Raw genomic sequence first — 16,288 nt, forward strand, 5'->3', positions numbered from 1 at the left:
TGTAATTGACTAGTGTCACTTGTCAATCAGAATATTCTGTAATAAGTGTGATAATCAGGAGACAGGATCTAGGAACTATCTAAAGCAAGGCTTCTAGTTTTCTTTTTTATTAATGCTTCAAATTGTCTATTAAGTGATTCCTGACAAATAGAAAAAGGCACTTATATTTTCTAGTAGAGAAATAGGCTATGCTTTCTTTCTTTGTTTCACACTCCCCCTTCTCCCATCTGAAGATTTTGGGTTAAGAGTTAGTTTATAGATCTGATTTTAAGAGTTGAGCATCTTATGTTGTATGTTTTCTTAAAAGGGCAGTCTCTTTGACTGGATCTATCTAAATTCCCATGTCCAGAAAAGGAAAGACTGCTGCCAGACCTGACTCACTTATTGCTGACAGCAGATAAGGGACAGATAACTGAAATATAGACTGACTTCATCAGCCTAGTGATAGGAAAAGAATGAAAATGAGACAGCACCTCAGGGAATTAAATTAAAAATGATGTGAAACTTTATTAGATAATTCTACCTTTCCTCTCCTTAGATGGACTGAGGGAACAGCATTAATAATTAGAAAAGATTTTGTCAGAGGGTCAAAATTCATTTGTGATTTTTTTGATTGTTGTAGCATTTGTGTGTAGTTTAGAAGGGGAGCAAGCAGTTTTACCCCTTAATCAAATGAAGAAATTAACTTCAAGTAAAAAAGAAAATGCTTTTGGTAATTTTTTGATTGTTGGAGCACTTGTGTGTAGTTTAGAAGGGGGGCAAGCAGTTTTACCCCTTAATCAAATGAAGAAATTAAGTTCAAGTAAAAAAGAAAATGCTTTTGGTAATTAAGCTTGATCTCCTATTAGTAGGTATTGCTTTAAAAAAAAGGGAAATTAATTTTTCACTCCTTCGTGCAATATAATTTAGAGTAACATAGTTGCAATTACTTCAGATGGTTCAGTGCATGATCATACTTGGTAATTTAATGAGCCTATCAAGAATATTTAACACTTACTACTTGCATGTGCGCGCGCGCACACACACACACACACACACACACACATGCATAGCAGAAGATCTAGAAGAATATAAACCTTTGTCATGGATTTTTCTGGGGGAGGAGAATGACGCTGAGGCAGCAGAAGAGAGACTTTCATCTTCACTGCGTATGCTTCTGTATTGGCTTGTTGTTGTTTGTTGTTGTTGTTTAATAAGGATGTGTTGAAAAGTAAGAGTAAGCATCAGAGAACTGAGGAAAAGCTACTGTGTTCTCAGCCTGTGCATTAGTCAAGGCAATGTATAAAATGCAGTTTCTACCCTCCAAAATATATGGACCAGGTATTTACACACTTGAAAAACAAGAGCTCTGCAGTGTGGTGCTAACTTCTAAGCACAGTGTGGAAGTTTAGAGAAGTGAGAGACCAGTGTGTGCCCTACTAGTGGGAGAAGGTTTCATGGAAGAGGGTGTGGAAGAGATCTTCCCAGTTTGGGGAATATCTGAACCCAGGGTATATCTTACCTTGTAGTTTGCATAGCATACGTTGCTTCAGGGAGGATACAGAGATGAGTAAGACATGATTCCTCATCTTGTTGGCTAGATGGCAGACAGCATTGAAAGCTAGGATGATATACACGAATACGGTGGAGTGTGTCTGCAAAGAGAGGTGCAAACAATGTGCTGGAAGTTGAGATGAGGGAAAATAATCACCCCATAGGAGGTTCTTGGGGGAGGCCTCCTAGGATTGTTGGTATTGGATTATGGTGCTGGTAGAGTGTCACAGTAGAGCAGCACGATTACAGTAGGCATTTTAAAGGAGGAAATGGTAGGTTCGAAATGACATCAGGAAGCCCAACTGGCTACAAATACAGGCTTTGAGAGAATGGAGGAGAGATGTTATTCTTGTGGAAGACATGGCAGTGGATTTGGTATTATTCCTGAAGACATAGCAGCTTATTGAAGGGTAAATTTAATCTCACAAATGTAAAAAAATTCTAAAAATTGATTTGAATTAATGTGAAATTTTTTTCCTAAGGGTCCTTTTAATTCAACGTAAGCACATTGGTGTTTCCTTTTTCTAGAGCTTGCCATGGTGGACTTTGAGATGTGTGAATATTCACCAGCAATTGCTTGAGGAACGCTCACCTCAGCTCTTTGCTCTTGCTGAAGACTGTATTGATCAAGGTATGTCGTGGATGTTGTTTGCTATGAGCATGTAGCTCCATTCTGTTTTCTTGGCTGAGACATTCCTCTTTTCGTCTGTTGTTTGACAGCAGATGGTAACTTTTTGTGTTCCATTCCTTCTGGATGTGGAGTATCACAAATTATTAGGATGTCAGATTATAGGATTTCTTTTTTGTCTTTGAATTTTTAAAAAGGCAATCACTATTATTTATATTACCTACTTAAAAAGAGTGATTTATTCTATGTAGCTCACCATGATTTTATCACAAACTGCCTGAAGGTATTTAAATATTTTCTCGGTTCTTTAATGTAAGAAGCCTCATTAGAAACAAATGTAAACTCCCTTTATTTAAAAAAATCTTTAACTAATTTGAACTGAAGTAAATTGTGCCAAATTGCATGCAGAACAGGAAATTATTTATCCTATATCCTACTGAGTACATGAAGAAAGGATTCAGGTTTTCTTTTTTTTAAACATTTTGTAGAAAATACAGTTTACTGAGGATGACAGTGGGTAGAGAGGCATTTTTGCATTTTGTTTTATTGTTTTTTTATTGTAGTACATAATGTACCTATAGAAATGTGCCTAGATATAAATATAAAATTAAGTAAATGATCATAAACCACACACCCCTGTAAATGCCTTTGTTGCAGATGCCTCATATGTCTTTTAGGAAAACATTTTGAAGAAGGGGGAAGATCTTGGGTACCTTGACCCTTGATTTCCCTGGGATTTTGGAACAATTATTCCTAACAAAAGTTGCCAAACAAAAACAAATTCTCTTGTAGTGAAGGAATACAGAACACAAGTAAACTTGAGTTCAGAAATGAACTTCTGAGTTTCAGAGAAGGGATTTGACATTAAGTGTGCCTGATTCCAGAGCCCTTATTCCTCTCACATCACAAGAGTATGAAGTCATTATGTATGTGGGTGCGCATGTGTGTTGGGGGTGGTGGTTAGTATCACTCTGCGTGGAGAAGCAGTGATCTGCACTTGACTGAGGCGGCACATTCGTGAAGGCGTAAGACAGCTCTTGTGGGTGTGGGCATGTGTAATTGCAAGATGCTGCTCTACCTTTCTGGAGTCTGGTTCCTTTAAAGGTGCATCCGTATAGTAACAGGCTAGGTCACGATGCACTAGAGAGGACATTAGTTTGTGCGGTAACACATACTACTAAGCTAGAAACTAGTTTCTCAATTTTGTTCTAAGACAGAAATACATACACATATGCTAATCTTAGATAAAATGAACATCTATATGTGACTCAAAATGAGAATGTCAGGTAAATATTATTCAGTCAGTATAATTGTTATTTATATACCTGGACTTAGTTTATATTTGTTCAGGATTTTAGGTTATGTAAGAGTGTGGAACAAGCAAGGGTATGTTAGATCAGACTTGTACATGTAAAAAAAGTTATCCTGAGCTTAAACTTTGTATATATAAAACAATATTTGTTCTGCCATGAGATTTAAACCTGACATGTTAGCAGATTGTTTTATTAAATGTAAGCAGTTTACTTTTCTATACAATGACATTTCACTACATGTACAATGATGCAATGATGTAACAGAACTGAAAAACAGTATTTCTTTTTCCTGTAAAAGTCTTTGGTTTAATGCTTTTGGATTACAAAAGGTTTTTATGAGCAAATTTAGGCTGCTGAACCATCTATATTTTTGTTAAGACTGTAAGCAACTCTCTGTAAGTTGTGAGCAACTTGAGGGCTGATTTTTTTTTATAATAAGTTTTTTTCTTTTTTTTTTCTTTTTGCGGTATGCGGGCCTCTCACTGCTGTGGCCTCTCCCGTTGTGGAGCACAGGCTCCGGACGCGCAGGCTCGGCGGCCATGGCTCACGGGCCCAGCCGCTCCGCGGCATGTGGGATCTTCCCGGACCGGGGCATGAACCCGTGTTCCCTGCATCAGCAGGCAGACTCTCAACCACTTCGCCACCAGGGAAGCCCTTGACGGCTGATTTTTTTCTTGTTTCTGCTTAATGCCTAGAAAATAATAAATATTTAATGCATATTTGTTGAATAGTGATAGCTAACATTTATTGAGCCTTTTCTACATTCACTTTTCAAGGGAGAAGTTGCAGAACTCCCTCTACTTGTCCTCCATCTTGATAGCAGTTTTTATCTGAGTTTACTTCTATACAGAGGTTTTTCAAAAAGTGAAATGTTATAGAAATTATGAGAAAATTGATCCTATCCAGATACCCTATGGGATCTTGAATCTTCTCATTATAGTGTTGCCTAAGTGTGGAGTTCTCTTGCAAATGAAATATGAAGTTGGACTTGGAGAAAATTAAGACCTGATGCCCAGTTTAGCAGACGTCATTGTCCTCTTTCTATTTTTAGTAAAATGAAAACTGTATAGACTAAGTCTTCCCGCATTCATGCCATTTCATATTTTTAAAATGAAGTGAGATACGTTCCATAAACAAACTTAGTGCAAGGGAGACAGAGGAGTGGGGGCTCACAAAACTGGTAAAGTTTTGAAAGTCAGAGATGAGTTGAACTTTACTGATATTAATGGGGATAAAAGTTGATTTTTCCTGAGGATAATGAAAGCGTTTGGAAGAAGATGGCATCAGGATTCAGCCCACTATTTAATTTTGTAAAGGGTTATTACATTATACTGTGTAGCATATTATACAGTTTCGTATGCTTCATTATACTTTTATGGAAAATCGGTAAATGAACAAAAAATCAAGGTGTCACTGGGAGTTTTTATTTCTCTTTTTGTAAAGGAAATCAGGTTTGGTGCAGTTGCCAGAGGGAAAGCTCCATCTCTTCCCTTTATCCCATATAATATATATAAATCTGCATTTATGTCTACATCTTTACCACATCTCAGTGACTAATGTTCTTAATGATGACCCTTAATTATTAAGAAAAGAAAAAAAAATACCTTTTTATGTACCATTTTCAAAGGTAGGAACCATATGAATGATAGGAACCATTCTCTTCTTAGAGAGAATTCTAAGAGGTAAAATTAGGTCCTCAACAGAAAGGGTTAACTAAGATATCTGGAAGATATGACTCTAAGTGACTCATTCCCCAAGTGGTCTCAGTTCTTTCCTGCAGTATATTTTAGCATATCACTTGCTTTGCCTTGCAACTAAGAATTTTTTATGTTGCTGTTCTAGGCTAATCAACGACATTTTTTATTTTATCTTCTCGTAAATTGGTCCATTTTGGCTATGTCTAAGTGTGCACATAGTCTTAAACTGCAACATTTCATAAACAATTTTATTTAAAAAAATGTTCTGGGATTTAACCCAAATGTTGACCCAACAGTCAGTTATAACTGAAATATTGTTCAGTGTCCAGAGAAGAATATTATATTTGAAATGTTGCCCTTGAAGGATCATCAAAAAGTTGGCAAGATTTTTTTTTTTGCTTCAGTCTATGAAACATAAGCAACTGAGATCTTTATATTTTTGTCCAGGAATGTTGCATCAGTACAATGTAGTGGAATATAACCCATCAGAATGTCAGCATAACTTTGCTGGACTGATCACATCTCTGAAAGGAGTGAGTTAGAATGTTGAAAAGTCTGATCCTCAGCGCACTCTGAGATCCTCTTTTGGATGTCATACTGATGAAACCGTGGTTCTCTGAAGGCTGCTTAAGGGCACACAATCATTTATTGTGGGATCTGATACTGAAAAACGTGTTCCGTATAGTGCATGAGATGTAATATTGAGGTTTAGGTATTTGAAGATGAGCTTATGTCTAAGAGAAAACAGGCTAAAATGCTTTGTCCGAGATTCCACTGTAACATTTACAGGCAGCTCTGTGACTCTAGGCTTAGATTGTTTCCACATAGAAAGAGTTCGTCAGGAGATTAGTTTCTTGATGACTGATGAATGTATCGATTTTTAAAGATAAATTTGATACTTTGGGATGGATGTCTTTAAATATACTAAGTATAATTATCTAATAATAATTATCCATATGAATCCATAGGGATTTCATTTTAACATAGCTTTCAGTAATCTCATGAGAAGAGATTTTGGTTTTAGCATACATTTTAAATATATGCTAAATATATTAAATGTATGCTGGCTGACATTTTGATCCAGAAAGTCATGAATATTCATTTCCATGGAGAACCTACTGATTTATTAAAATAGTAAATATATGTCTGTTGGGTCAATATGCTCCTCTTTCTATTTAAACTTGAGTTATCCAAAGCTTAAAACTTTGTGTTCACGGTTGACTCATTGTTTTCCATCATTCCTCGTATCTAGCCAGTTCTTAAATCTTATCAGTTCATCCCTGAGAGTTCCATATCCATCCTTCTTTTCCATTCCTACAACTGTTATCCTAGTCCATGTCTGAAATCTTTAGTTTGGAAAGGCCCTTTAGAGATTATCTTGTCCAGCTAACTTATTTTACAAAGAATTGAGACTCAGAGAGATTCTCCAAGAACCAGAACTATGATCTGGAGTTTCTGACTCCAAATCTGTTTACTCTTCTTTCCATTACTTTTCTCCAAACTGGTCAGTAGGGCAGAATTCTAACATCTAATAATAATAATGCAGTTTACATTTCAGTAGTTCTTACTCCACACCAAGTACTGTTCTAAATCTTTAAATATGTTAACTACCTTATTCCTTGCAACAATTCTATGAGATAGAACTGAAGACTTGATATAGGAAGGTGTAGCAGTGGATTTGTGTGCTTTTGTTTTTGCAATGTTTTTGAAGTATAATTAACCTACAGTAAGACTCATATTTAAGGTGTACAGTTGGTGATATTTTACATATGTATATACTTGTGAAATTATCACAATCAAGATAATTAACAGAACCTAGAGTTTTAAGATCTGACTTTCAGTTTTTGTTCTGTCACTGACATGCTGTGTGCTTCAGGGAGCTCGTCTGACTTCCAAACCAAGAGTTTTCTTCTGCGTAAAAATGGTCTTTAAGTTCTTACTAGGTGTAAAATAATGTGATTCTTTGTAGGCCAGCTTCCCACCCATCCTAATGCTGGGATCTGTTGGAAGATTGTGTCCAAAAATGTTATTTCCAGGCTTCCCTGGTGGCGCAGTGGTTGAGAGTCTGCCTGCCGATGCAGGGGACACGGGTTCGTGCCCCGGTCCGGGAAGATCCCACATGCCGCGGAGCCTGCACGTCCAGAGCCTGTGCTCTGCAACGGGAGAGGCTGCAACAGTGAGAGGCCTGCGTACTGCAAAAAAAAAAAAAAAAAAAAAAAAGTTTTTTCACTGGGCTTTCTGAGATGACCTTGAGAAGGAGCTCATTCCATTGTTGGGAACTGTAATTGCTACAAAGTGCTTCCTTTTAGTAAATAAAACAACCTGCTAGTCTTTCACATGCTAGCTAGCTAGAGCCGTGCTGTCCAATACAGTAGCCGCTAGCCGCATGTGGCTAATTAAAATAAAAGAAATGAAATAAAGAATTCAGTTTCTTCAGCCCCATCTCAAGTGCTCAGAAGCCACCTGTGGTAAATGGCTACCATTTTGGACAGTGCAGCTGTGGAGTATTTACATCGTTACAGACACTTTCATTGGACGGTGCTCCTATTGAGCAACAGAATTTCTTGGTAGGTCTGTCCTTCTTTCTGTGTGACCAGCCCTGCAGTTCCTTAAGGCTGTTATCACCATCACTTTGTGTCTGAAGGGTTGCACCTGACTTGTAGGCTCTTTCTTGGCCTTCCTTTCTTCTGCCTGTACAGTAGTGCTGGATTTTTTTTTTTAAATACCAATTTCATCATGTCATTTTTAAATTAGGAAAATCTTTAATCATTCCCAGTTTTATTTTTGACTTTCTGTTTCCTGCCCAACTTGATATTTAATTTAAAAAATTTTTTGGAATGATTGCTGAGTTCCAGTCACTGTGGTAGTTGCTAGGGATATCAGTGAACTCAGTGGGTTAGGGAATAAAATGCAAGTGGAACCGTGCACCTCAGATTGGGACTTGAACCCACGCAGCCGGGACTTGAACCCAGCCAAAACCCTGATTGGGAACTCGAACCCAGGTGGCCGGCACTCGAACCGGGACAAAACGGACAGGTGATACCTCCAACTGAGATCACACACTTGGTTTCAGGACTTAATGAAGCTCAGGTTCTTGATGTCTCATTGCAGAAAGAATTCAGTGAGAGACAAAGTGATAGGTAAGAAGTGGATTTATTTAGAGGGAAACACACTCCACAGACAGAGTGTGGGCCATCTCAGAAGGCGAGAGTGGTACCAGGGTACGGGGTTGTGAGTTTTTATAGGGGTGGGTAATTTCATAGGCTAATGAGTGGAAGGAGTATTCCAGCTATTTTGGGAAGGGGTGGGGATTTCCAGGAATTGGGCCACTGCCTACTTTTTGATCCTTATGGTCTGTCTTGGAACTGTCATGGCGCCTGTGGGTGTGTCACTTAGCTTGCTGATGTGTTACAGTGAGCATATACTGAGGCTCAAGGTCTAGTGGAAGTTGACTTGTACGCCATCTTAGGCCCATTTGGTTCTAATCAGTTTTTTTTTTTAAAACATCTTTATTGGAGTATAATTGCTTTACAATGGTGTGTTAGTTTCTGCTTTATAACAAAGTGAATCAGCTATACATATATCCCCATATCTCTTCCCTCTTGCGTCTCCCTCCCTCCCACCCTCCCTATCCCACCCCTCTAGGTGGTCACAAAGCACTGAGCTGATCTCCCTGTGCTATGCGGCTGCTTCCCACTAGCTATCGGTTTTACATTTGGTAGTGTATACATGTCCATGCCACTCTCTCACTTTCTCTCAGCTTACCCTTCCCCCTCCTTCCCTGTGTCCTCAAGTCCATTCCCTAGTAGGACTGTGTCTTTATTCCCGTCCTTCCCCTAGGCTCTTCATAACCATTTTTTGTTTTTTTTAGATTCCATATATATGTGTTAGCAAACGGTATTTGTTTTTCTCTTTCTGACTTAACTCTGTATGACAGACTCTAGGTCCATCCACCTCACTACAAATAACTCAATTTCCTTTCCTTTTATGGCTGAGTAATATTCCATTGTATATATGTGCCACATCTTCTTTATCCATTCATCTGTTGTTGGACACTTAGGTTGCTTCCATGTCCTGGCTATTGTAAATAGAGCTGCAATGAATATTGTGGTACATGACTCTTTTTGAATTATGGTTTTCTCAGGGTATATGCCCAGTAGTGGGATTGCTGGGTCATATGGTAGTTCTATTTTTAGTTGTTTAAGGAACCTCCACACTGTTCTCCATAGTGGCTGTATCAATTTACATTCCCACCAACAGTGCAAGAGGGTTCCCTTTTCTCCACACCTTCTCCAGCATTTAGTGTTTGTAGGTATTTTGATGGTGGCCATTCTGACTGGTGTGAGGTAATACCTCATTGTAGTTTTGATATGCATTTCTCTAATAATTAGTGATGTTGAGCATTCTTTCACGGGTTTGTTGGCAATCTGTATATCTTCTTTGGAGAAATGTCTATTTAGGTCTTCTGCCCATTTTTCGATTGGGTTGTTTGTCTTTTGATATTGAGCTGCATGAGCTGCTTGTAAATTTTGGAGATTAATCCTTTGTCAGTTGCTTCATTTGCAAATATTTTCTCCCATTCTGAGGGTTGTCTTTTTGTCTTGTTTATAGTTTCCTTTGCTGTGCAAAACCTTTTAAGTTTCATTACGTCCCATTTGTCTATTTTTGTTTTTATTTCCATTTCTCTAGGAGGTGGGTCAAAAAGGATCTTGCTGTGATTTATGTCATAGAGTGTTCTGCCTATGTTTCCCTTTAAGAGTTTGATAGTGTCTGCCCTTACATTTAGGTCTTTAATCCATCTTGAGTTTATTTTTGTGTGTGGTGTTAGGGAGTGTTCTAATTTCATTCTTTTACATGTAAATGTCCAGTTTTCCCAGCACCACTTATTGAAGAGGGTGTCTTTTCTCCATTGTGTATTCTTGCCTCCTTTATCAAAAATAAGGTGACCATATGTACATGGGTTTATCTCTGGGCTTTCTATCCTGTTGCATTGATCTTTATTTCTGTTTTTGTGCCAGTACCATACTGTCTTGATTACCATAGCTTTGTACTATAGTCTGAAGTCAGGGAGCCTGATGCCTCCAGCTCCTTTTTTCTTTCAGGAGATTGCTTTGGCTATTCGGGGTCTTTAGTGTTTCCATAAAAATTGTGCAATTTTTTGTTCTAGTTCTGTGGAAAATGCCAGTGGTAGTTTGATAGGAATTGCATTGAATCTAAATTGCTTTGGGTAGTATACTCATTTTCACAATGTTGATTCTTCCAATCCAAGAACATGGTACTTCTCTCCATCTGTTTGTATCATCTTTAATTTCTTTCATCATTGTGTTAAAGTTTTCTGCATACAGGTCTTTTGTCTCCTTAGGTAGGTTTATTCCTAGGTGTTTTATTCTTCTTGTTACAGTGGTACATGGGAGTGTTTCCTTAATTTCTCTTTCAGATTTTTCATCATTAGTGTATAGGAATGCAAGAGATTTCTGTGCATTAATTTTGTATCCCTCTACTTACCAAATTCATTGATTAGATCTAGTAGTTTTCTGGTAGCATCTTTAGGATTCTCTATGTATAGTATCATGTCGTCTGCAGACAGTGGCAGCTTTACTTGTTTTCCAATTTGGATTCACTTTATTTCTTTTTCTTCTCTGATTGCTGTGGCTAAAACTTCCAAAACAATGTTGAATAATAGTGGTGAGAGTGGGCAACCTTGTCTTGTTCCTGATCTGAGTGGAAATGGTTTCAGTTTTTCACAGTTGAGGATGATGTTGGCTGTGGGCTTGTCATAAATGGCCTTTATTATGTTGAGTTAAGTTCCCTTTAGGCCTACTTTCTGGAGGGTTTTTATCATAAATGGGTGTTGAATTTTGTCAAAGGCTTTTTCTGCATCTATTGAGATGATCATATGGTTTTATCCTTCAGTTTGTTAATATGGTGTATCACATTGATTGATTTGCATATACTGAAGAATCCTTGCATTCGTGGGATAAGCCCCACTTGATCATGTTGTATGATCCTTTTAATGTGCTATTGGATTCTGTTTGCTAGTATCATTATTATTATTATTTTTTTGCAGTATGCGGGCCTCCCACTGCTGCGGCCTCTCCCGCCGCGGAGCACAGGCTCCGGATGCACAGGCTCAGCGGCCATGGCTCAGGCCCAGCCGCTCTGCGGCATGTGGGATCCTTCCTTACCAGGGTACGAACCTGTGTCTCCTGCATCAGTAGGCAGACTCTGAATCACTGCGCCACTGTGGAAGCCCTGTTTGCTAGTACTTTGTTAAGGATTTTTGCATCTGTGGTCATCAGTGATATTGGCCTGTAGTTTTCTTTCTTTGTGACATCTTTGTCTGGTTTTGGCATCAGGGGGATGGTGGTCTCGTAGAATGAGTTTGGGAGTGTTCCTCCCTCTGCTATATTTTGGAAGAGTTTGAGAAGGATAGGTGTTAGCTCTTCTCTAAATGTTTGATAGAATTCACCTTTGAAGCCATCCGGTCCTGGGCTTATGTTTGTTGGAAGATTTTTAGTCACAGTCTCAATTTCAGTGCTTGTGATTGGTCTGTTTATATTTTCTGTTTCATCCTTGTTCAGTCTCAGAAGGTTGTGCTTTTCTAAGGCCCTGTCCATTTCTTCCAGGTTGTCCATTTTATTGGCATATAATTGCTTGTAGCAATCTCTCATGATCCTTTGTATTTCTGCAGTGTCAGTTGTTACCTCTCCTTTTTCATTTCTAATTCTTCTTATTTGAGTCTTCTCCCTTTTTTTCTTGATGAGTCTGGCCAGTGCTTTATCAGTTTTGTTTATCTTCTCAAAGGGGCAACTTTTAATTTTTTTGATCTTTGCTATTGTTTCCTTCATTTCTTTTTCATTTATTTCTGGTCTGATCTTTTGATTTCTTTCCTTCTGCTAACTCTGGGGTTTTTTGTTCTTATGTCTCTAATTGCTGTAGGTGTAAGCTTAGATTGTTTATTTGAGGTGTTTCTTGTTTCTTGAGGTGGGACTGTAGTGCTATAAACTTGCCTCTTAGAACTGCTTTTGCTGCATCCCATAGGTTTTGGGTCATTGTGTTTTCATTGTAAATTGTTTCTAGGTATTTTTTGATTTCCTCTTTGATTTCTTCAGTGATCTCTTGGTTGTTAAGTAGTGTATTGTTTAGCCTCCATGTGTTTGTAGTTTCTACAGATTTTTTCCTGTAATTCATATCTAGTCTCATAGCATTGTGGTTGGAAAAGATACTTGATATGATTTCAGTTTTCTTAAATATACCAAGGCTTGATTTGTGACCCAAGATATGATCTGCCCTGGAGAATGTTCCACGCGCACTTGAGAAGAAAGTGTATTTTGTTGTTTTTGGATGGAACGTCTTATAAATGTCAGTGAAGTCCATCTTGTTTAATGTATCATTGAAAGCTTGTGTTTCCTTATTTATTTTCATTTTGGATGATATGTCCATTGGTGAAAGTGGGGTGTTAAAGTCCCCTACTATGATTGTGTTACTGTCAGTTTCCCCTTTTATGGCTGTTAGCATTTGCCTTATGTGTTGCGGGTCTCCTCTCTTGGGTGCATAAATATTTACAATTGTTATATTTTCTTCTTGGATTGATCTCTTGATCATTATGTGGTGTCCTTCTTTGTCTCTTGTAATAATCTTTATTTTAAAGTGTATTTTGTCTGATATGAGAATTGCTACTCCAGCTTTCTTTTGAGTTCCATTTGCATTGAATATCTTTTTCCATCCCCTCACTTTCAGTCTGTATGTGTACCTAGGTCTGACGTTTGTCTCTTGTAGACAGCATATATGCGGTCTTGTTTTTGTATCCATTCAGCCAGTCTGTGCCTTTTGGTTGGTGCTTTTAATCCATTTACATTTAAGGTAATTTTCGATATGTATGTTCCTATTACTGTATTCTTAATTGTTTGGGGTTTGTTATCATAGGTCTTTTCCTTCTCTTGTGTGTCCTGCCTAGAGAAGTTCCTTTAGCATTTGTTGTAAAGCTGGTTTGGTGGTGCTGAATTCTCTTAGCTTTTGCTTGTCTGTGAAGGTTTCAATTTTGTCCATCGAATCTGAATGAGATCCTTGCTGGGTAGAGTAATCTTGGTTGTAGTTTCTTCCCTTTCATCACTTTAAATATGTCCTGCCAGTCCCTTCTGGCTTGCAGAGTTTCTGCTGAAAGATCAGCTATTAACCTTATGGGGATTCCCTTGTGCTGTTTTTCCCTTGCTGCTTTTTAATATTTTTTGTTTTTATTTAATTTTTGATAGTTTGATTAATATGTGCCTTGGTGTGTTTCTCCTTGGATTAATCCTGTATGGGACTCTCTGTGCTTCCTGGACTTGATCAACTATTTCCTTTCCCATATTAGGGAAGTTTTCAACTATAATCTCTTCAAATATTTTCTCAGTCCCTTCTTTTTCTCTTCTTCTTCTGGGACCCCTATAATTCGAATGTTGGTGTGTTTAATGTTGTCCCAGAGGTCTCTGAGACTGTCCTCAATTCTTTTCATTCTTTTTTTCTTTATTCTGCTTTGCAGTTGTTATTTCCACTATTTTATCTTCCAGGTCACTTACCCGTTTTTCTGCCTCAGTTATTCTGCTGTTGATTCCTTCTAGAGAATTTTTAATTTCATTGATTGTGCTGTTCATGATTGTTTGTTTGCGCTTTAGTTCTTCTAGGTCATTGTTAAACGTTTCTGTATTTTCTTCATTCTATTTCCAAGATTTTAGATGATCTTTACTATCATTACTCTGAATTCTTTTTCAGGTAGACTGCCTATTTCCTCTTCATTTATTTGGTCTGGTGGGTTTTTACCTTGCTCCTTTATCTGTTGTGTGTTTCTCTGTCTTCTCATTTTGCTTAACTTACTGTGTTTGGGGTGTCCTTTTCGCAAGATGCGGGTTTGTAGTTCCCGTTGTTTTTGGTGTCTGTCCCCAGTGGCTAAGATTGGTTCAGTGGGTTGTGTAGGGCTTTCTGGTGGAGGGGACTTGTGCCTGTGTTCTGGTGGATGAGGCTGGATCTTGTCTTTTAGGTGGGCAGGACCATGTCCGTTGGTGTGTTTTGGGTTGTCTGTGACCTTATTATGATTTTAGGCAGCCTCTCTGCTAGTGGTTGGGCTTGTGTTTCTGTGTTGCTAGTTGTTTGGCATAGGGTGTCCAGCACTGTAGCTTGCTGGTTGTTGAGTGGAGCCGGGTGTTGGCATTGACATGGAAATCTCTGGGAGATTTTTGCCGTTTGATATTACATGGAGCTGGGAGGTCTCTGGTGGACCAGTGTCCCTGACTCGGCCTCTCCCACCTCAGAGGCATGGACCTGACACCCGGTCGGAGCACTAAGACCCTGTCATCCACATGGCTCAGAATAAAAGGGAGAAAAAAAGAAAGAAAAATACATAAATACAGTAAAGTTATTAAAATAAAAAATAATTATTAAAAATTAAAATATTAAAAAGTAATAAAAGAAAGAAAGAAGAGAGCAACCAAACCAAAAAAAAATCAACCAATGATAACAAGTGCTAAAAGCTATACTAAAATAAACCAAAACAGAGAGAACCCTGGACAAATGGTAAAAGCACAGCCATACAGAAAAAGTCACACACAGAAGTGTACACATACACACTCACAAAAAGAGAAAAAGGAAAAAAATATATATATCGTTGTTCCCAAAGTCCACCGCCTCAATTTGGGATGATTTGTTGTCTATTCAGGTATTCCACAGATGCAGGGTACATCAAGTTGATTGTTGAGATTTAATCCACTGCTCCTGAGGGTGCTGGGATAGATATCTGTTTCTCTTCTTTTTTCGCACAGCTCCTGGGGTTCAGCTTTAGATTTGGCCCTTCCTCTGCCTGTAGGTCACGTTTAGGCACCCGTTCCCCGCTCAGGCAGGACGGGGTTAAAGGAGCAGCTGATTCGGGGGGCTCTGGCTCACTCAGGCGGGGGTGGGGGGAGGGTACAGAATGTGGGTTGAGCCTGCAGCAGCAGAGGCAGCATGATGGTTGCAACAGCCCGAGGCGTGCTTGTGGCGTTCTCCTCCGGGGAAGTTGTCCCTGGATCACGGGACCCCGGCTGTGGCGGGCTGCACTGGTTCCTGGGAGGGGAGGTGTGGATAGTGACCTGTGCTCGCACACAGGCTTCTTGGTGGCAGCAGCAGCAGCAGCCTTTGTGTTTCATGCACATCTCTGGGGTCCGCGTTGATAGACGCAGCTCGCGCCTGTCTCTGGAGCTTGTTTAGGCAGTGCCCTGAATCCCCTCTCCTCGCGTACCAGGAAACAAAGAGGCAGGAAAAAGTCTCTTGCCTTTTAGGCAGGTCCAGACATTTCCCCGGACTCCCTTCTGGATAGGTTTGGCGCACTAGCACCCTTCAGGCTGTGTTCATGCAGCCAACCCCAGTCCTCTCCCTGGGATCTGACTTCTGAAGCCCGAGGCTCGGCTCCTAGCCCCGCCCGCCCTGGCGGGTGAGCAGACAAGCCTCTTGGGCTGGTGAGTGCTGGTTGGTGCCGATCCTCTGTGCGGGAATCTCTCAGCTTTGCCCTCTGCACCCCTGTTGCTGCGCTGTCCTCTGTGGCTCTGAAGCTTCCCCACTCCGCCACCCACAGTCTCCGCCCGCAAAAGGGCTTCCTAGTGTGTGGAAACTGTTCCTCCTTCACAGCTCCCTCCCACTGGTGCAGGTCCCATCCCTATCCTTTTGTCTGTGTTTATTCTTTTTTCTTTTGCCCTACCTAGGGATGTGGGGAGTTTCTTGCCTTTTGGGAAGTCTGAGGTCTTCTGCCAGCATTCAGTAGGTGTTCTGTAGGAGCTGTTCCACATGTAGATGTATTTCTGATGTATTTGTGTGGAGGAAGGTGATCTCCACGTCTTACCCTTCCTCCATCTTGAAGGTCTCCTTGGTTCTAATCAGTTCATGTTATGCCCTCGGGCTATGTCATTCTTTCAGTGGTTGTGCCCTGCCCCCTTGCCTCCTGTTTCCCAAGTAGAAGAAAAGAGGAGGGGATGGCAGCCATTAAAAAAAAAAAAAGAAAGAAACCTTGCTATTTGTGACAACATGGATGGACCTTGAGGGTATCATGCTAAGTGAAGTAAGTCAGAGAAAGACAAAAATTGTGTGATCTTACTTATATGTGGAATCCAAAA

The 16,288-nt window shown here is 39.5% G+C and overlaps 1 protein-coding gene across 2 annotated transcripts in view; it reads left to right on the forward strand.

Annotated features, from left to right (window-relative positions):
- The window catches only part of TTC27 (tetratricopeptide repeat domain 27), a 186,949-nt gene that overhangs the window by 13,225 nt on the left and 157,436 nt on the right, over positions 1 to 16,288 (forward strand). For both annotated transcript variants that reach the window (XM_032653535.1, XM_032653536.1), the window contains exon 5: positions 2,062 to 2,164. In XM_032653535.1, coding sequence (XP_032509426.1) covers positions 2,062 to 2,164 — 103 coding nt within the window. The remainder of the gene's footprint in view (positions 1 to 2,061; positions 2,165 to 16,288) is intronic.

Source organism: Phocoena sinus, chromosome 13, assembly GCF_008692025.1.
Source record: "Phocoena sinus isolate mPhoSin1 chromosome 13, mPhoSin1.pri, whole genome shotgun sequence".
Taxonomy (NCBI): Eukaryota; Metazoa; Chordata; class Mammalia; order Artiodactyla; family Phocoenidae; genus Phocoena; species Phocoena sinus.